Source organism: Silurus aristotelis (genome assembly GCF_946808225.1).
Source record: "Silurus aristotelis genome assembly, chromosome: 20".
Taxonomy (NCBI): domain Eukaryota; kingdom Metazoa; phylum Chordata; class Actinopteri; order Siluriformes; family Siluridae; genus Silurus; species Silurus aristotelis.
Window position 1 is genome coordinate 20,478,807 of NC_139593.1, and position 22,500 is coordinate 20,501,306.

Here is a 22,500-nt window from a genome sequence, read left to right on the forward strand (position 1 = left end):
ATAGCGCGAGCGTAACAAAGTGTAATTGGAAACAGACAAAAAAAACAACAAAAAAACCCATCAATCTGTTGAAAATTAATAACGAACACAGAAGAAGGAAGATTGAAAAAGAGGAGGGGAGATGACGGGGTTTTTACAGCAAAATCAGCATTTAAAAATAAATCATTGGAGGATTGGGAAGCGTGGAAAAACATCAGATAAAGAATAAAAGATGTTCATCTCAAGGTTTTTACATGAATTAAGAAAAAAAAATCGTGTTTTTGTGCATATTTAATAACAAGGAAAAAAACGAAGGTATAGGAAAAAAAAAAATCAACAGCATCGTGTTAGTGGGTTTGCCCACCCAATAAAGATCTGTTAATCAACTGTGGCTGGTCAAAACTTATCCAAACAAAAATGTGCCCACGAAAAGACTGACTTATGGGGACTCACAAAAAGTCCCCATAAGTGCACATGTCTGATATTCCTATCTTAATAGGAACTTTGTTACATCGGATTCGAACATGAAATAAATAAATAAATAACTTAGAAAAGAGCCTAATTGTTTCCCCACAGGTTACTGAGGTGAGCTACTTAACATTTATTTGATGGAAGGTCCTCACAACGCAACACAAGACATTGTGTGTGTATGTGTTCTTACCCAAGTCCATGCTCTTGGAGGTTTTTGGTGAATAACGCTCCGGGTGTCTTTGCGCTTGTGGAAGCTGATGACGTGTCGGAAGTTCTCGTTCCGGTCTGTGAAAACAAAGTGTCCTACTATTACTGAATTTCTGATTGGCTCAAAGTAGTAGAAACATCATGTCCAGAGTCTAAAATAATAGTGTCATATATTATATATGCAAAAGTATTGGCACAACGATATGACTGTAACCTTAAACTTGAAGGCACACCAATAAATACCAGTCATTGGATCCTGCAGCATGAAAATGTGCTTTCATTTGAACTAGGAGACCCAAACCTGCTCCTGCATGACAACGCCCCTGTGCACAAAGCCAGCTTAATGCTTTACCTAGGTTGGAGTGAAAGATCTCCTGCCTCCCCAGACTCCCTCATCACACCCTCACAGTATTGGACCAAAGTAGCACTAGGTGATATTCTGATATACAGTGGAACCCGGTTACCTCGACCTCGGTTACCTCGACAACCCTATTAAGTCGACGTTTTTGAAGTGGAACCGCCAAATTCTCGCTTCGTGCATTTTTTATCGGTTATGTCGACTTTTTTTTATGTCGCCGAACCCTGATATCTCGAGCACAAGGGGGGAAAAATTTTGCCATTTAACGTCGGTTATCTCGGTGCAGCCGCAGAAGAACTCGCGAAAGTGGCGGAAAAAACAAGTCTTACAGCTGCTACAGGTGTTGTATTGTATACTGGTGAATCTCTGCTGTTAGTTACTGCACATATGCCTTTTGTTGTTAAATGTTATGCGATGAACGGGAGGCGAAAGCCGCGCTTGGCGGCGCGGAACGTGGGATGAGCAAAAGCATAGAATGAACACCGGCAGGATCGGGGGGGGATCCGCGATGCGCTTTGGGAAGAAAAGAGCAGCCGTTGAGAGAGTGCCGGTGGGAAGACACGTACCGGGATACGCATGCGCGATAACAACGACCGCCGTGAACTAACATATACCAACAATAACGGACGGTGAGAGTGTGGAAGTTTAAATAGGAGCTGGTGATGATGATAAACGAGCACCATATGTGCGCGATTAAAGCCGGGAGCTTCAGAGAAAGCGGCCGAGAAAACACCTGCCACGCTGAAGGGGGCCGAAGGGGGCGTGGCAGGTGGATTCCTGACAGATAAACATGTACTGTATCGCCGCAACGCTGTTGTGTAAAAAAAACCTTTAAAAACACGTGCATGCACATTCTCATTTATTAACGCACATCATGTACATAAAGAAATTTCAAGCACGTTAATATACTGCCGCCATTGTGATTTTCGTTTATCTCGATCATCGGTTACCTCGATGCTTTTTGGCGACTCCCTAGGACATCGACATAACCGGGTTCCACTGTAATATAATCTAAAATAATATAATTTCACAAAACAATTTTCTGAGATATTGTCGGTATGGCAATGCATTTTTGTAAGTTTTTCTGTATAAATATAAAAGACATGGTACTGAATGGATGCCATTGATTGATTTTTTTTTTCCTTGTCAAATCCAGTTGATCTGTTTTTTTTTCCTATTTGTTACAATTGTTTTGCAGACAATCTGTATCATATATATTTTTTGTCATAGTGCTCTAACTCCAACACATGGTTCAGTGGAAGGCTATAACAAATTGATCAGACAAAAAAAATAAAAAGACAAAAAAAACAAAATGGCCGACCTGATCTGCATGTATCTCTGTTGTGGGCTGAACTCGATGTCCAAATCGGACGGAGGAAACGGAAACCCGTCTTCCTCTGAGTCGTCATCATACACGCCGGGTCTGCCATTGGAGGTTGGTACAGGACCTGATCATGAGAGACAATGATAACTAATAAAGCAACGCTGGTACTGGAGACTCCTTCCAAAAACGTTACAAAATTAACAATAAACGTCTCTGTTGATATAAAAAAGATCAGATTAAATGAATTAAAGCTGGGAAATCAGGTCAAAGCTGCAGTTAACGAAAAAGGACCCAACCTCACCCTTCTGGCCAATCAGAATCCGGACTTTAACTGCATTCTACCAAACAATGTCTGGATTTTACACAGATTCTGGGCTGATGATTTTATGAAATGTTTTTTTTTTTTATAATGTAGATAAGTAATGCCAGAAATGAACTGGATGCATGGCTACAATCGGAGTTCAGGGTCTACAGGAGTATAATGTGTATATAATGTAGTGATGAAAATTCACAGTATGATACAACACCAAAAGGTTTGTGCTTCTTTTGATGGACAAGAGACGTTAATCTTAAAAAAAAAAAAAAAAACAATGTGTTTAAAAAAGAAAAGGAAAAAAAAGGCAGGCTTTGTGTTGGCACGGCAGCTCTCTGGAGGCTGAAGGAGATGAACAGAGAGTGAATTTCAAACAGTTTGTTATCCGGCTACACAATAGCCCCGTATGCAAATAGGGCCCACTTAGAATCCATTTCATCAGCCTAATGATTTCAAGGTCAGACCTCACGGCGTCAAAGCGGAGGGAAAATCTAACGATTATACTGCTACTAGCGTTTATATATACACACACACACAAATTTTTTTTTTACACATCTCTTAGCAAAATGGCTGCTCGAATATTTAAATTAGTCTAAAAGCGTATTGTTTGCTTAATAGCAAGGATCAACTTCCATTTAATGTGTGTGTACACACACATATATATACTTTCAATTATTTCTATCAAAGTTTGTTTTATGACCAAGAGTATCACTGTATTCCCACTCGATCTAGAATATATATACTGTTACTTTATATATGCTCAGAACCAACTTTCATTCCATTGTGAAAATTTAACAATTATAAAAAAAAATAAATAAATAAAAAAGGTCCAGATGAAGTGTGCAGGTACCTGGAACACGCTCGTAGAGGCTGTTGATGACCATAGGGTGCTGAGCGATGCCGTTACTCAGAGTGTTTTGGGTCTGCAGAGCCGGGGAAGCCTCTCTGGTGCGACTCTGACCGCCATCTTGTCGTCTCACCTGGAAACGTTTTAGAAAATAATGATTTCAGCTCAAGGTTCCATCGTACCATGACTGGACCATAACTATACACTCACTCAATGTCTATCGTCTATCCATCTGTCTATCCATCCAATTAGATTTTTTATCTATTCTTCCATCCTCTTTTACTTCATGCATCTATCCACCAACAAAGATCCTGCATTCATCTGTCTTTCATCAATCTTTTTTTCTTATTCCAAAATTCATCTATTTATCCTCCTGTACACCCCTCTATCTTTTCATCCAGGTAGGAAAGCTTTGCATCCATCCATCCAATTCTAAACTATATTGGAGTCATTTCTCTTCTCCATCGCTTCATCTTTACAGAGGTTCCAATTCTACTCCTCTATCCATCTGCTCACATTCATCTATTTTCCTCATACACACACTATCCATCCTACATTCCATTCATCCATCTATTAATATATACATTTATATTTTTCCTCCTTTACTCTTTCTGAATCCTTTCAATTCAATTTTAATGTCGTTCCACAATTTCGCTTTCCAGTTCATCCATCCATCCACTTTTCCCTTCATCTATCCATCCATCCATTAATATTATTCTGTTTACCCATTCACCCACTCTTCTATCCAACGTTTTACACACATCTATCCATTCCTTTTTTTATACATTTATTCATCTTTTCCTGCATTTCATCCATTATTTTTATTCTTTCACGACACCCATATATTGATCTTTTATACCCTTCTATACATCACCTAGTCGTTCCATCGAAGAAATTGATTCACTCAGTGTATGCATGCATTCTGGTTTCTATTCATCCTCATATGCACGTTATGCATCTATTTTTATTTTTATTGCCTATAGCGCAAACTTCAGCCTCATCTTGTCAGGGTCCGTGTAAACATAGAGTGAAAAAAGGATTTGCTGGAGAAGGAAAGCTGTATGAATTTGGTGTTGGAGGCAGAGAAAGAAATACAGAGGGAAAGAGAGAGAGAGAGAGAGAGAGAGAGAGAGAGAGAGAGTGTGTAGTCCATAGCTTCTGTCAGCAAGACTCTGGACTTCCCAAACAGGAAAGGCTGGAGATGTGTGAAACACAGGCACAGCGAGTTCTGCAGCTAAAATTACAGTTTCAGTGAGTGAAGGCGAGCCAGAAAACCTTCAACTGGATTTCCAGGGAGAATCCGGCCCTCATCCAGTGGTTCCAAATAGCAATCACAACCTGATTTCTGAATTTTTTTTTTTTACCGCATTTCTTACAGCACATCCCCGAAAAACTTAAACGTTATCCTTCGCTGCTTTCTTTTCGTTTCTGGAGGAACGCCAGCTGACTATCCAGAACAGACAGCATACGGTTCAGGCAGCTGCTTCGCTCACGTGAGCATTTCGGCACCGGGTTCCGGCGCCAACATCTCGGCGTGTTGCTGCGTCTCCGCATGCGCTACGAGCCACAATGCGTTCAAATAGCAAGGGCTAGCATGATCGGTCCATCATTTCCATAAAAAATACCTCGGAAAGTCTTTTTTTTACTCCTGACACTGAAAAGAAACTAGATTTCAATACGTAGCAGTTCAATACACTTAAAAATGCATGCTCTGAGGGTCTAGTTCAGGGGCCCACAACCTTTTTCTGTGAGGGCCACATAATCTTTTATTACTTTCTTGATGACATTTTTTCATATTTATTGCTAATTAAATACATAAATGTACTACTTGTGTGGTTGGTGGGTGAATCGAACAAGTAATTAGTGTACGTTAACAACTCGAGTTTGACTGATGGTGGATTTTGCCGATACCGATCGCTAGGTCGATTGTACTCTCTGATAACCGATTAATCAACTAATAGTTTTTAAAACGGATAGAGAAATAAAATAGCACTGAAAATGTGCTAAACACATATGAACATGTTAATGAATAAATAGAATTATACAATAAATACATTATAAATGATAAATATATTATAGCCCTCTCCGAGCAGCGCGCCCTCTCACATGTAAAAACAAACAGCATCAGTGATTTGCATCTAGAGGCCGCTCTTATAACAGCAGACAGGAAACCCGGAAGAACAATCAGTATGGATTTTTTGCAAATAGCTGATAGTTCCAGCGATCAATTAGCGGTGCCTTGACCTCTATTAATAACTAAGGTAATTTTTTTGTTTAAAAGCATATCTTTATTAGCAAATACAGATATGATATGATTTAACATATTTACAATATGTCTCTGGCATTGTTACAAATGTGTGTGTGGGGAGGGCATAGTTTGGGGATCCCTGGTCTACAGTTTCCTGCTGCAATTCATGGCGCATTTTTGTGAGTTGTGAACGATGATATGATAAGGATTGCTCGAGTGGGTTATAACATCTCAGTTTAGCATGAGCAGTTTATTGCTAGCGTGTTCTTAGCCCGAAAAATGGCATCCGATTTTGTCCTTAGCCACCAGGCTCATCAGACAGCACTAGTCAGGTTCTGCTGGTGGCTGATGTCTTTTTATGAGGATGTGCAGCTGTCAGGGGGAGGACACACAGCAGGAGAGTTCTCCAGTGGATTTAGACAGCGCCGACTCTAGTCAGACTACTTCTACCACACACACTTTATTAGCCCCCTTGCTAACAGAGACGGTGCAACGGATGGCGCATCAAAGTTGTCTCGAACGCACGACACAAAGACAAAGGACGAGCTAGACAGTGAGCAGGGATGATCCTCAGGTAGAGGGATATCATTAGCGCTGATGATGGCTCCTTGAACGTGCAATGCTATTTATATCTTGCTCGCTGTAGTGCTTGACAGCGAGAGCACAAAAAGAAAAAAGAAACAAGCGTTTCTATGGAGATCTACGGATGTGGTGGTTGCTCTTTCCCGTCCTGTCTCAGGCGTTTGCTCTGATCAGTGTGCTGACGGGGGCAGGTGATCGTGGTGTTCTCCATCTCGCACCAATGCTGCCACATAGGGGGGCATCAAGAGTTGACGCGAGGCAGACGGCAATCAGAAGCAGAGGAGCTGGTTGGCTGGTTCAATGCATTATCCGGCATAAATATTCGACGTTGGTCACCCCATCCCTCTGACGAGCGTTCTCTTTGAGTGCTACAAGCACTCAGATACACCCCCCTAATGCCTTCAAAAGCTTTGTGTCTTAATCAGACTATTGTAGCAGAGGACAAAGAACTAACAAAAGAAGACCCCAAAATGAGACCCCAGACTCAGGCCTGTTCTGCCTTCCTGGAGTTTTGGGGCAGGCATAAGGGTGACATGAGGTTAGATTTCCTCAGGCTGGCCCAAGGCATGCTTTCATTAAACCTCAGAGGCAACCTTTTATTCAAACAACCCGTGGTATAATCTGATTAGCGACTTGAGGCCCATTGAGAAAATTGTGATGTATCCACCTCAGTGAATGGGATGAAAGTTGACAGGAACCCTTGCTTGGCTGCTTGACAATGTTCCGTAATGTGGTATTTTGAATCCAGTGCCTTCGCTTTCATTAAACAAATCTCGGGTTTCAACGAGACAGACAGCATCATGGGGTTCAGAACCCGTCTGGAGTGTCTGGACTCCTGCGCGTTCGCTTATCGTGCCACTTTCCCGCAAGATTAATGGCGTATTGATCAGCCTGCCTCCATGCGATTAAGTGAACGCATCGCAGTCGACACATTTGTTTTATCGAGGAGCTGTTCAAGGCACCAATCACCATCCATCTCAGGGTAGATGGGGCACATGATAGGCTAATGCCCTCCCATGGTGCTCATCTCTTTATAAATAATGTCAGATTCCTAAACCCTGAGGTGAACTCGTACGTTTTCAAATGATGAGCTACATTTCAGGTGACAACAACTACATCTGGCTTTACGGCTTAATGGTTAACGTGAAGCAAAATAACTAAAAACAACAGAATGTGCTTTACTCTAAATCCTGGTCATTGCATGCATCCTAAAACGCATTTATCCTTACAAGCTTTTTGAAATACAGACATCTGGTTTGAGACTTAAGTCCAAAATCCACATGATGTATGGGGAGTTTAGACACATCCGACTTGGCAACTAGAAAGTTGTTGCCCAACAGCGTGAAATAAACCGAAGTGGAACTGAAGAACTGATGCAGATTTGACTGTCAAGTGGGACAAGCTGCATTGGGGATATAAAAGCAAACCAGCTCAAAATAATTTAGACCACCTGTCACTAGGATACACTATAATTGAAATGATTAAAACAATCAAAATTGGAAATCTTTGCCTGTCATTTGAATGTCTGCAGTTCAGGAATTCATCAGAAAAAAATAGTGAAGAATAGTGTTAAAAAAAAAGCCCCAATATGGAACCAGGTGAAAGAATCAAGAACAAAGAAGGGGAAAAAGGCAAGCAAAGAGCATGCAAAAATTTTAGATTTTTTTTATTGAACAAGCAGATACAAGGAGGAAGGCAGTAGAGTAAAGAGTTGAGGAAATTAGGGGGGAAAATGCAAAAGAAATACAGTGCAACCGTGATACTCACGAGGGTTACGTTCTATGAGCCCTCGAATAAGAAAAAAATGTGCGAGGTTTTGACTCCTTTTGATGTTTCATTTTTAAGGGGAATTGTACATGTTCTGTAAACTCGACAAAAACTGTGAATTACTTGTCATAAATGTTTTATTTACTTAATAAAATAAAATTAAATAAAGTTAAATAAAGAAAACTATAATAAAATAGTTTTTCAAACATTTGTATGCAATTTATCAGTAAAAACTCTGTTTTGAAATGTTACTCCAAACTTTCGAGCCACTCGCGGCTTCTCGCGAACTATCAGATTTTTCACGAGTTACTTTCAGTCCGGTTCCAAATGAAAAGTCGCCAACTATGCAGGCCACGGGTATCAAGGTTGTGAGTATTGAGGTTCCACTGTATTCACAAAATAGATGGCATATCAAAATTATAATTTTGTACATATTATTAAAACAGAAAAAGGGCAGAAAATGCAATTTATTATGTGCAAATTAAAAAAGGCTTAGCAGTACAGAAAGAGTAGGAAAACATGTACAACTTTAATAAACAAAGACCTTCAAGTGTTTAGACTTGCATTGTGGAGACCTGATATTCATAGGACCTTCTAAACAATCTAAAATTGTTTCACATTGTGGGGACATGATTTTCAAAGACCTTCTAAATCTTCTAAAATAGTTTCGGTTTGCATTGTCTAGACCTGCTTTACAGATATAAACCTTTATTATAAGATCACGATAAACAGAGTTCTGCTGAATTGTGCAGACCACATATGCAGCGAGCTCCTGAAATTCTGTACCTGCACTCCGTTTCTGTAAGGAAATACAGAGCTGGGACCAGATATACAGAGAGATCCTGAACTTGTTTGGACCTGCATTATTGGAAAGTGATATACAAGATTCTGAAACGGTTTGACTCTACATTGTGAGGACCTGATACACAGAGCTTCTGAAAGATTTAAGAACCTGGCCACTTGAAAATACACAGTGTAGGGACCTGATATACGGAGGCATCTTGAGTTTATTTGAACGTGATATTTTACGACCTGATATACAGTGACAACTTATTTGGACGTGAAGACTGAGGACCTTGCTCTGTGAATAAAGTGTGGGAGGACAAAATATACACAGTACAGTGTCCTGTATTATAGAAAGTCCCTCTATGAGGGAACAGTGTGAGCAGGTATGTAGGAAATATTATTAGGACCTTATTTACACATAATTAAGTTTGAACATAAATTGTCTAGTCAAACCAGAGGCCGCCTGAGAGCCTGTAGTATCCATAGTGGTAGTAGCGTTTGATAAGTCTCCGAGGCTCTGGCTCAGAGTTCCTGCGAAAGCCGTGGTGCAACGGGACCTGAGGATGAGGACTGGCAAACAGGACCGAGCGTACCTGGGTGGGGGACTGCTCCATAGCTCTGAGGATAATTAACTGGATGGTTCCTCGCAGATTCCCTTCCATTGACATAGAACGTCTCAGAGTCTCCATGGCATCGTTGTTGGATCTACCGAGAAGGGATTCGTCGTTGACGGCCACGAGCTGGTCATTCACCCGCAGGCGTCCATCCTGGTTGTAAGTAATGGTTGGGATTAGTGGAAGTATACAATTCAGCAATCGACAAACCTTTGATGTGTTATTCATTAAAACCAGTCGATTACAAACATCAGAAATGAATGAAAAGCATTCCAATGTATTCAGTGAGCCAAACGAAGGCAAGCGATAAAGGTTGCATCTGCTGAATATCACTGCAGGTATATTGATATTCAGATTAGCTCGTGCGCTTGAAAGATTAATGCCTTCATGCTCCTGACTCCTTTCAGACAGGAGTGTGTGCTTTGTTGAATCAGACAGGAATGGAGTGAATTGGATTAGGGCCCACAGCTGCACTAGTTGAAATAGAACTTGGACAAAGAGGAGGAGCTGTGCACAAAAGAGATTAGCAGCTAAAGAGCCACCAGAGCTGCTAAAGACCCTCTTGTCGTCTGAGTGTTTTCTGCTCATGATTGACCTTTAGGTCGGGTCATTAACCAGCGAACAGTGCTGCTGACCTGTCTGAAGGAGCCTGTAATGGAGAAATGAGCTCACGCTGAGACAGACTCAGCATGTCGACAAGAGCTTTTCTCCCAGGAGCCGTCTCTAGAGAAGGTCCCGTTTTGCTAAACGTCCCTTGGCACTTCCAGCTTTTGAAACTTTAATTAGGATTAATGAGGCTGATGCTGTGGGGGTTTTTCTAGTTCATGCTAATCAGCTGTAGTAGCGTAGTAGTCTTTATACCATGGCCTGCATCCTCATACATACATTAAAAGGAAACACAACTTGCCTTAAAAGCAGCCCCTCCATGGATGATAGACTTGACGAAGATCCCCAGGTCTTCGCCCGTCTCTCTGGACTTGTTGCCCTTTAGACTGACCCCGAGTCCGGCTGACCCCGAATCGTTTAAGGGGATCTCGTACATCAGCTGCTCTCGGCCGTCCTCGGACAAGATCGGACCAGGAACCTCTCCTTTCTGAGGCCAACAAACCACCATAGTTATTATTGTGATTCACAATTTGAAAAACAAAAACTAGGTGGATTTTTTTCTCTTGTGCGAGGTAAGCACTGTGGCTAAAAATAAAGATGGATGAAGGTATGAAAAGAGATGAGAGCGGTGAAAGTGAAGGGTAAAAAGGTGGAGGGGTTCCATTTAAACATGAAAGGAAGAGCAAAATCAGGAGATCATGCCATTGCAAAAGGTGGAATAACCTTTCTGTGAGCTTCATCTAGTAAGAAGAATGGGGTGTGAGAAGTGTTGGAGTGGTTAAACCATTTCTTCTATATTTATGATTATTCACTACATTCTTGATGTCGGGGTGTACTGACTAACGAGTGAGAAATGGAAGAAGAAATGGAAACGGAGAGTCGGTTACTTTGTAGAAAGTTCTGGATGACAGAAGGCAGATTTGTTGCTAAGGAAACTGCATACAATTAAGAAAAATGTTTTCAAATTAGCCAAAAAACATCATAAAAAACAAACATTAAAAAAATGTGCGTACAAGATGTGTTGTCAGGAACGGATTTTTTATTTTTATTTTAAACAAATGGAGAAATTAATTGGTTGATTCTGCATTTAGTAAAAATAAATAAACGCCGGATGTTCTACATGGCATTATATATAAAAGTCAGTTATATTAAATAATCCTGGACAACTCATAGTAAGAAAAGGAGGAAAAATTACAAATTGCGATCCTAAATGAACAAAAGTGAGGCCCTGAGGCAGCTTTTCGACAAACTACATATTTTACACACACAAAACGAGGCTCTGGGCTCTGAGACCTCAGACTGGACCCATGTTTGTTCTTCTGAAAGAAAGAAGAAAAAAAAGCGACACAGAGATTTAGAAACAACTCTGGAGTTTGGGTCAATGCTTCCAGTCAGGATCACACAAACGGATCTCCTGAGGGCCAACACACTCCTCACACACACTCTCCAAACACACTGATTAAGCACAGTGCAGACTTTGTATGAGAATACAGTTATGCTAGGCGACATGACGCTCGTGTTAGGTTTCCTTTATCTCGTTCAGTAATAAGGGAACACTAACATATGATGGATATGTTTGCTTTTGTCTCTACAAAAAATTTGCACTTGACAACTTTACAATTTCTCCGTATATTGTAAGCAACTATCAAAAAAAAAACAACTAAAAACAAATCAGTGACTGTGGCTGAAATCGTGCCTGGCAGAACAGGACGTAGGTGTGAGTGTGTGTGTGTGTAGATTATTGGGATGAAAGCTCAAGGACACAGAAACCAGTAAATTGCCCCACACCCTGAAGCCTCCTTCCTCTGGGCCATGTGCGAGCTGACCTCTGCACCTCCAAACACAAAAACGTGATTGTGTCCAGAGTCGCTGACTGCCTCGCCGCATACGCTACGCCTTCAAAATATGAATATAGAGCTAACGATCCCAACGCATCATACAAAAATTCAAATATGAAATAAGATCGAAACAATCCTAAATCGAACGTGCGTAAATCAGAAATCTGAATCAGGTTTCATGCAGGGGTTCCAGATCTGACATGATCTACTTGTCGGAAGGTGGAATGTCATTTGACAGATCGAGGACCCCATTCTGTAAAGGGCTTTGGCTAATATTGTATCCAATTGCCAAAAAATAAAGCTTGCTAAGTCACTATCAGGTGTGTTTTAAGTAGGGCGGGCTATGGTAAGGGCGTATCTCAGACATTCTTGGTTATCTGTTTCATCCACTCCCCTAACGCTACAGCTGTACTTACTATCCGGTTATAGTTACATTACGTCCATGTAGGTTTGAAGACTCGCTCTGTTTACAAGAAGAAATTAATTTATCTACGTTTACACACCATCACCTTCAGAATAGTCTTTTCGAAGCGTGTCAGGCACCTTCAATTCGCACCGGATCTCTGCGACCTTTAAGTTGAATCTTCATGTTCGGGAAGAGGGTCAAGTCCACAGGAGATAAAAGTATGGTGGGTTCGGAAGTGAGATCATGTGGCTCGTTCTCTGACGATCATAATGCACGAGTTGCCGAATGGTTTTCAGGGGTTGAGCTCGTCAAAGGTCGAGGGTTCCCTATCTCCTGATCTTCCTGATCTCTCGTCTTCTTCCGGTGATGATCTTCCGCTCGAAACACCTCAAATGACTTGCCCGGTTGCAGGAATTTCACATCTGCTCTTTGTTCTGTCTGTGATGAAGTCGCAGACGTAGTAATGCACGTGGGTCACAGCAGCACCAGTTACACCGTTAGTCCCGAAGCTTTTTGATACCGCCTCGCATACAAAACCGTGAACCATCAAACTGAAAACCTGTCATGATGAAGAGGAACCAGAAAGCCCGAGATCCCGTTAAAAAACAGGCACTTGGTTTACGTTTACAAGCTGTTACTATGGAAACGGTGTGGCAAAAAGGGGGCGGATCAGAGTGGAGAAACTAACGGCCAATAATATTTTTAGGGCTGAAAGAGCATTGAGCTTATCAGGTCCTGATTCTCTACAGAGAGACAGAAAGAGAGGGCGTGATGCTCACAAACAGAGATATAAGTCTGCCAGCATTTGCGAGACCCACAAAACCCCTTGCTCTAATCGAGTCTGGACCAGGATGGGCGTCGCTCGTCTGCAAAGCTTCCTTCCCAAATGTCTGCTAATTTCCGCCATGCAGCGAGGCCTTTTCTGCCGGACACAAATAAAGGATGCTCCTTCAGCAAAGTGAATAATGATTAACATGACAGGAAGTGAGGAGATACACAGCGAGAGTGAGTTCCTGTTCTGGATCTGTTCATATTCCTGACCCTGAATAAATCTGATCCGTCCAATCACAAAATAAATGGCTGGGTTTAAATGGTGAGCATGTAGTCAGGGTTTTCGGGGGTGTAATGGTTTGTGAGGCATTGCGCGCGCACACACACACACACACACACACACAATGAAGAGCAGATGGTGTGACAGAACGGCGACATGTCTACACAGTCATTAAATCTTTTTATAGCGTTTCTCCTCGCTGAGAAAAAAAAAAAAACAAGTAGAAAGTTTTTTTTCCTCCGTCTTGCACGGAGTTACGTCTCAGGGAGACGATTTGTCCCGAAATCGGAGCGAGGCAGAAAATCACGGCATCGCTCGACATGGATGTGGAGTTTCACGCTTTTTTAGCAAGCGAGCATATGTGTGTGTGTGTGTGTGAGAATGAAGATTGATAAAGGACTCTGTAGTTCCTGTGCGTGTGGCTTTGAAGTGGCAGCTGTTCCTTTCTAACAGACCTTCAATAGAGCAGAGCTCTTCAGTCAATCACACAGCAGCCCGGAACAGAAATAAACCACGCGACGCAATTTAGGAGGACTTGTGCGAGCGCTGCTGTCATTGTGAACACCACTACACACACGCGTGTGTGTCATCTGCAGACGTTTCAGCTGCAGTCCTTCAGAAGAGCTTCAGATATCTTTTAAAGCACAGGGATATAGATAGCTCGTGGTGGCGTGTGGAAAAGGAATACATAACGGCTCATATCACAGGTACTCGCTGGTTCAGGCTCGTGCGCTTCGTCGCTTACAAATATTCGCACCCTGAAGCGTCTGGGCCACTTTCTGGCCTTTTATTACTCAACCGAAACGCCACTGTTGATGTAACAAAAAAATGTCTGACAATTTTAAAGGTGTTTAAAATGCAATATGGACCAAAATATATCTAACAATATATTGTTCTAAAAATATTTATAAAATATAAGATTTATAGAGTGAATAATAACGCACAGTATGAGTATGTGCTATAAGAGCATCTGTTTTATGCAGTGTGAAATATTTAAGTATGTAATAGTATGTATTTATTTAAGGATGCAGTGTGCAATGTGTACAATCCATTGTGTAGCATGTAATATGTACTATATGTTGTGTAGTATATAGGATTGTGTATATATTGTTGTGTGGTGTGTAATATGAAGTTTGTTGTGTAGTATATTGTGTAGTGTTTGTTGAATAGTGTATTGTTGTGTAGTGTAGAATATGTAGTGTTTGTAATATGTATTACATGATGGTGTATACACGTACACACAGGTGGGCAGACGTGCACACACACAAACACACACACGCACACGCACGCACACGCACACACACGCACACACACGCACACACACGCACACACACGCACACACGTGGGCAGACCTACTCACACACACACACTTATATACACTGTATTTACACACAGGTGGGCAGACGTGCACACACACACACACACACAAACACACACACACACACACACACGGGCAGACCTACTCACACACAATTATATACACTGTATTTACACACAGGTGGGCAGACATACACACGCACGCACACACAGGTGGGCAAACGTACACACACAACACATACACACAGAGGTCAGCAGATGTACACACACACACACACACACACAGGTGGGCAGATGTACACACACACACACACACACAGGTGGGCAGATGTACACACACACACACACACACAGGTGGACAAAGGTACACACCACACACACACACACACAGGTGGGAAGACGTACGCAAACGCAGGTGGGCAGATGTACACATACACACACACACACATACACACACACGTAGGCAGACGTATACACACACGTGGGCAGACACACACACGCACACACAGGTGGGCAGACGTACACACACACACACAGGTGGGCAGACGTATATACACACACACACACACACACACACACAGGTGGGCAGACGTATACACACACACACACAGGTGGGCAGACGTATACACACACACACACACAGGTGGGCAGACGTATACACACACACACACACAGGTGGGCAGACGTATATACACACACACACAGGTGGGCAGACGTATATACACACACACACACACACACACACACAGGTGGGCAGACGTATACATACACACACACGTAGGCAGACGTATACACACGTGGGCAGACACACACACGCACACACAGGTGGGCAGACGTACACACACACACACAGGTGGGCAGACGTATATACACACACACACACACACACACACACAGGTGGGCAGACGTATACACACACACACACAGGTGGGCAGACGTATACACACACACACACACACACACACACAGGTGGGAAGTCGTACGCACACAGGTGGGCACACGTACACAGGTGGGCAGACGCACGCACACGTATACACACACACACACACACACACACACAGGTGGGCAGACACACACACACACACACACACGTGGGCAGACATACACATGTACGCACATGTGGGCAGACGTATACACACACACAGGAGGGCAGACGTACACACACAAACACACACACACACACACAGGTGGGCAGACGTATACACACACACACACACACACACACACACACACTTGGGCAGACATACACATGTACGCATATGTGGGCACACACACACAGGAGGGCAGACGTACACACAAACACACACACACACACACACACACAGGTGGGCACACGTAAACACAGTGACAGACACACAGACATGCACAGTTTTATTGGAATCTATTCAGACAGGGAACACAGGAAGTAATGCAGGTGAGGCGTGAGCTTGGTGTGTGTTTGGCGTGTTTATGAGAGACCCCAAGTGTTTGATGTGCTGACAGTGTGGTGTAAATGAACTGCAGATAGACACAGGCACAATGACGGGATGGAGTACTCGCTTCCTGAGCTGAAGGATGGAGGGGCCAAGTGAAAAATGGAGAGAGTAAAAGAAAGGAAGAGAAAACACACAGAGGCACGAGGCACTGGCTCAAACATCTGGGAAAGGTGGAGCACCAGAGCACCCTGCCACTTCCTGTCAAACAGCTGGCCATGCACAAGGACTTCCTGCCAGCCGCTGAATCAACACACAGAGGTCAGGGGTGTGTGTGTGTGTGTGTGTGTGTGTGTGTGTGTGTGTGTGTGTGTGTGTGTGTGTGTGTGTGTGTGTGTGTGTGTGTGTGTGTGTGTTTGTTTTTCTAAGATATAGTGATTGTGAAGATGTCATCGGCTACTAGAATGGAAAGTGGAAGATAAGAAGAGGAAAAATAAAATCTCTGTATGCAGAGATTAGACAGAAATAAAGACAAACAGAAAGAGAAAAACACTAATACGGACACATGGAGATAGGAGGACATGCAGACAGACAGACAGAGATAAACAGATATAATCAGATAGATATATACATATAGCAGACAAATAAAGAGACAGACAAACAGTCAGAGACAGACAGACAGACAGACAGCCAGACAGCCAGACAGACAGAAAGTCAGAGACAGACAGACTGAGAAAGATAAGCAGGCAGGCAGGCAGACAGATAAATAGATAGACAGACAAAGACAAACAGACATAGAGACAGACAGGTAAATAGATAAATAGACAGACAGACTGACCAGTTCCCGAGGTAAAAAGAGTTCCTCTTGTCTGCTCACTAACAGTGAGATGGTCTCTCCCTGCTTAGTGCTGCGTAACATCGCCACCAGTTCCTCCTGTCTGTACCCACTGATGTCCACTCCATTTACCTACACACACACACACACACACACACACACACACACACACACACACAATATATATTTATTAACGTCTGAAAAGCACTGGTCTGTTGTGAAATGTACCTGCAATAAAGAGAAATATTCCACACAAAAATGGAGAGAAGAACAGAATATATACAGAAGGATATAGGCAGGAAAGATGGGAGGAATAAAGAAATTAATAAACAAAGGGATGAAGAAGAGGTATAAAGTAAAGGAAGGAAGGCTAAAAGAGGAAGGGCTGAAAAAAAAGGAAGGAGGAATGGAAGGAGGAAGTGAGAAAGACATAAGGAAAGATGGTGTGATCAGAGCAGTGTTGGTGAAGGTAAAGCAGGTAAACACCTGAATAATTCGGTCTCCTGACTGCAGTCGTCCGTCTTTCACTGCAGCTCCTCGGGGCAGGATGCTCTTCACCAGGATGGGGCCAGGGCCGTGAACCACAGAGTCTCTGGTCACCACGGTGAAGCCGAGCCCATCCGGACCTGCGGGTCAGAACACACACACACACACACACACACACACACACACACAGCCAGCCATTTACCAAAACTAACAATTATTCACTTCATTTTATAAACTAATATTATACTTTGTTAATATTGTAAGACGTCCGTTAACAAGAAAATAGAGGAATGAAGAATGAGTAATTAATGAAGGAAGGAAGAGCAAGAAGATGGAATCAGGGAACCATGGAATGAAGGCAGGAAGGGAGGATGGAAGTGTGGAAAAATAAGGAAACATTCTACACAAAAAGAAGGAAAAACAGAACAGAAGAGAAGAAAAAGGAAGAAGAGAAGCACAGAAAGATGGAAGGAACCATGGAACAAGGAATGAAAGGTGGGCTAAATGGAAAAATGGAGGACACAGGAAGGAAGGAAAAAAGGAAAGAAGGAAGGAGGGAAGAAAGGAAGGAAGGAACACGCACGCGCGCACGCACGCACACACACACACACACACACACAGCCATGTACCAACACTACTAATTATTATTGCACTTTATAAACCGATATTAAACTTTCTGTTCATGTTGTTGGAGGTCCATTAATAAGAAATAAGGGGACGACACTGTAGACTTCTTCCTCCAGCACGATCTGAACATCTGCTCTCACTAAACTTCACAAATCTGAGCAATTGTGCGTACAGGAACTACAGTATGGTGTGGAATGTATTATGATGTGAAATGTTTCAAGTAAAAAAATAATAAAAATGAAAATCAGATCAAATTAAGCCACTTTTGCAAAAAAATAAAAGAAAGAGGGATAAAGGAACGTGGATCCGGGCTGACACGAGTATCAGGACCGTTACAGGGACAGAAAACATCCCCACAGCATCTCTAATACAGAACAAAAGACCTGATAAATGAGGGATATTAATGTCATTGCGCCAATAAAAACAGTGTGTTTATGTGGTACATTCGCAGTATTTTGTGGAGGAAAAACAAACACGTACACTGGAATTCTTCTGAAAGCTCACGTGAGCCGGAGAGCGAGAGGCCGAGCGCAGAAGCCGTCGCTAATCATTTCTACTGAGGATTAAACGCCTCTGCGCTTTAATTTCACACATCGACGGAGTGAAGGAAAGAGAAGGATGGAGATGGAGGGAAAGGACATGGATCAGGAGGAGAGAAGAGAGAGACAAAGGGTAAGACAGAGGTGACCAGTGTCCATGACTCTCCGTTACTCTCCGTGACTCCACCCTCCTCACGTGTGATTACTGAAGCTCTGTCTATCGTTCTCTCTCTCTCTGTCTCTCGCTCTCTCTCTCTCTCTCTCACACACACACACAGTGACGAGTAAAAGATGTTAGAGGATAGAAAGAGCCCCAGCATACTAAAGACAGTGAATGATGAAATCCATCTCTCTGAGGAACAACTGACTTTCATTAAAGTTTAACACCTGCAGCAGCTGTCAATCACAGCACAGAAGAGGAGAGAAGAGAGAGAGAGGAAAGAGAGAGATGAGAGGAGAGGAAAGAAAGAGAGGAGAGGATAGAAAGATAGAGGAGAGAAAAAGGAGAGAAAAAGAAAGAGAAAGAAAGAGGGGGAATGAGAGAAGAGAAAGAAAATGAAAAAAGAGAAAGGGGAGGAGTGTAGAGAAAGAGAAAGAGAGAGAAAATGAGATGAGAGAAAAATTAAAAGAGATGAGGAAAAAGAGGAGATGCATAAAAAGATACAGGAAAAATACAAGTGAATTAAGAGAAATGCAAAAACAGAAAAAAAGAGAAGAGAAATAAGGGAAAGTGGCAGAAAGAAAAAAATAAATAAACAGGCATAAATATAAAGAAAACAAAAAAGAATTAGTAAGAGGGTAAAAAACTTAGAGAACCCAAACGAAAAGGAGAAGAAAGGAATAGGGAGGGAGATCAAACACAACAACAAAGAGACCACACACACACACACACACACACACACACACACACACACAAGAACAAAAACATTAACAAGATGAGAAAAGAAGAAAATAAACACGAGAGAAGACTAAACACTGTGAAAACAGGGGAGGTGTGAGAAGAGCAGAGACTGGTCGAGAGACTGAGAAACAGAAAGAGAGAAACAGGCAGACATACAGCGAGACAGACTGTTAGAGACAGAGAGAGAAACATGCACATAGAGACAAAAAGTGATAGACAGATGAAGAGACAGAAACAGATAGATTAAGACCCACACACAGAGACAGACAGAGCAATAAAAACAGACAGGCAAACAGACAGAGCGAAAAAAAAGACAGAAAGACAGACAGACAATGCGATGAAGACAATGCGATAAAAACAGAAAGACAGACAGACAGACAGACAGAGTAATAAAAACAGACAGACAGAGAGATAAAGACAGACAGACAGAGCGATACAGACAAACAGGTAGACAGACAGAGCGATACAGACAAACAGGTAGACAGACAGAGCGATAAAAACAGAGAGATAAAGACAGACAGACAGCCAGAGCGATAAAGACAAACAGACAGACAGACAGACAGACAGACAGACAGACAGACAGACAGACAGACAGACAGACAGACAGACAGACAGAGCGATAAAGACAAACAGGTAGACAGACAGACAGACAGAGCGAGACAGACAGACAGACAGACAGAGCGATAAAGACAGACAGACAGACAGCCAGAGCGATAAAAACAGACAGACAGACAGACAGACAGACAGACAGAGCGATAAAGACAGACAGACAGAGCGATACAGACAAACAGGTAGACAGACAGACAAACAGAGCGATAAAAACAGAGATAAAGACAGACAGACAGCCAGAGCGATAAAGACAAACAGGTAGACAGACAGACAGACAGACAGACAGACAGAGCGATATAGACAACAGACAGACAGACAGACAGACAGAAAGAGAGCGATAAAAAAAGACAGACAGACGGAGCAATAAAGACAGACAGACAGAAACAGACACACCTTTGGTTAAATTTATCATCTTGTGTCCACTTTTCTTATTAGCATTCGCTAGCGCTGTAAGGGCGGGTTTTCCTGTGGAGGCGGGGCTTTCACTGCGACTCCTTGGTATGGGTGAGGCACTGGCAGGAGAAGGCGTTGTCTGTTTGCGGCGCTCCATCGCCACGGGGCTGCGTCTCACAGCGGGATCTTCTCTGGGAGGCGGAGTCAGAGAGGATGGGAGCAGGGTGGGGGCGGGGTCAGGAACTTTAAAGTCCGCTTTCCGCGGCAGGAAGGGACTCTTGGGTTTAGGGGTGACGGCTTGGGCAGAGTCAAAGCCGCTGAATATATGGCTGATGAGGCTCTTCTCGTACTGGAGCTTGTTGCACATGGGGACGACCTCCAGCCTGACGACCGGAGACGACATGGCCTGACGGAACATCTCCTGAGACCTGCAGGATAGAGAGAGGAGAAGAAAGGAGAGAAGAAGCAACAGTCTGGTGAGAAAAGCTGGTTTCAGAAATTCCTTCACACACACTTCCCTTCTCAAACGAAGACGAACATGAGAAACCGAGGCTCGAGGAGAGAACGTGGCGTGTCAAAGACGCGAATGACAGAACGATGCGAGATTTTCACGAGAAGAAGGAGGAAAAGTCGTACTGAGCGAAGGAATTGTCTATAAGCTCGGTGTCATTGATCCTCACGATGCACTCGTCCTCCTCGAAGATGCCCTCTTTCTTCGTGCGACTGTTATCCTCAATGCCTCGGACATGGAGACCCAGTGCCCTAAAACACACACACACACACACACACACACACAGAGAAATTAAAGGTCAAAATGCAGAATTATTTTTGGAATAAAGTTCCAAAGTTCCTTTTAATTCTCTTATTCGATATATATATATATAAATAAATAAAAAGAAGTATGCAAATACATGTTTGGTGCTTGGCTGAGTAAAGGAAAGAAAGAAAGAAAGAAAGGAAGGAAGGAAGGAAGGAAGGAAGGAAGGAAGGAAGGAAGGAAGGAAGGAAGGAAGGAAGGAAGGAAGGAAGGAAGGAAGGAAGGAAGGAAGGAAGGAAGGAAGGAAGGAAGGAAGGAAGGAAGGAAGGAAGGAAGGAAGGAAGGAAGGAAGGAAGGAAGGAAGGAAGGAAGGAAGGAAGGAAGGAAGGAAGGAAGGAAGGAAGGAAGGAAGGAAGGAAGGAAGGAAGGAAGGAAGGAAAGAAAGAAAGAAAGAAAGAAAGAAAGAAAGAAAGAAAGAAAGAAAGAAAGAAAGAAAGAAAGAAAGAAAGAAAGAAAGAAAGAAAGAAAGAAAGAAAGAAAGAAAGAAAGAAAGAAAGAAAGAAAGAAAGAAAGAAAGAAAGAAAGAAAGAAAGAAAGAAAGAAAGAAAGAAAGAAAGAAAGAAAGAAAGAAAGAAAGAAAGAAAGAAAGATTATTAAAATAAATTATTTTTAAAAAAGTAAGTGATCAGTCAACCATCAAACATTCTTGAAGGGTGCCATTACTTTCAGCACATCAACTGAAATAAAATGTAAAAAAAATGTCTCTAGATTTATAAAGCGAGCCAATATTTTCTCACGCCTCTAAGTCTTGGAAGATCGGTAGGTCACCGAACACATTTTCACTACTGAAGAGAAAAATGAGTGTAAAAAAAAATAAATAAATAAATTGAACAAAAGGAGGAGAGAAAAGGACGAGCATTCCTTAAAACACACACACACACAAAACAGGAAGTCAGACACCTTTCACCCAAGGATCACTTCCTTCGAGTCGAGTGAGCACCCCACAACACACTTGGGTGTTTAACCTTCACAAATCACATCTCTGGCTTTCTTACACATAAAGAATCTCCCGTGTGTGTGTGTGTGTGTGTGTGTGTGTGTGTGTGTGTGTGTGTGTGTGTGTGTTTACTCACCGTCCACTTAGTGAAGAAAGGTAAGGTACAACTTTAATTCCAAGAGGCCCCATGTCTGAAGAAAACTCCACTGTTCTGGTGAGGCTGTTGTAAA

General features: G+C 42.5%; 1 protein-coding gene across 3 annotated transcripts in view; it reads right to left on the reverse strand.

The window, feature by feature from the left end:
• Window positions 1–22,500, reverse strand: part of pard3ba (par-3 family cell polarity regulator beta a) — a 113,804-nt gene that overhangs the window by 49,367 nt on the left and 41,937 nt on the right. For all 3 annotated transcript variants that reach the window (XM_083522277.1, XM_083522276.1, XM_083522275.1), the window contains exons 6-15: window positions 22,407–22,490; window positions 21,153–21,278; window positions 20,517–20,944; window positions 17,448–17,587; window positions 16,965–17,093; window positions 10,404–10,589; window positions 9,476–9,649; window positions 3,503–3,632; window positions 2,337–2,463; window positions 641–735 (exon numbers count right to left, since the gene is read on the reverse strand). In XM_083522277.1, the coding sequence (XP_083378403.1) occupies window positions 641–735; window positions 2,337–2,463; window positions 3,503–3,632; window positions 9,476–9,649; window positions 10,404–10,589; window positions 16,965–17,093; window positions 17,448–17,587; window positions 20,517–20,944; window positions 21,153–21,278; window positions 22,407–22,490 (1,619 nt within the window). The remainder of the gene's footprint in view (window positions 1–640; window positions 736–2,336; window positions 2,464–3,502; window positions 3,633–9,475; window positions 9,650–10,403; window positions 10,590–16,964; window positions 17,094–17,447; window positions 17,588–20,516; window positions 20,945–21,152; window positions 21,279–22,406; window positions 22,491–22,500) is intronic.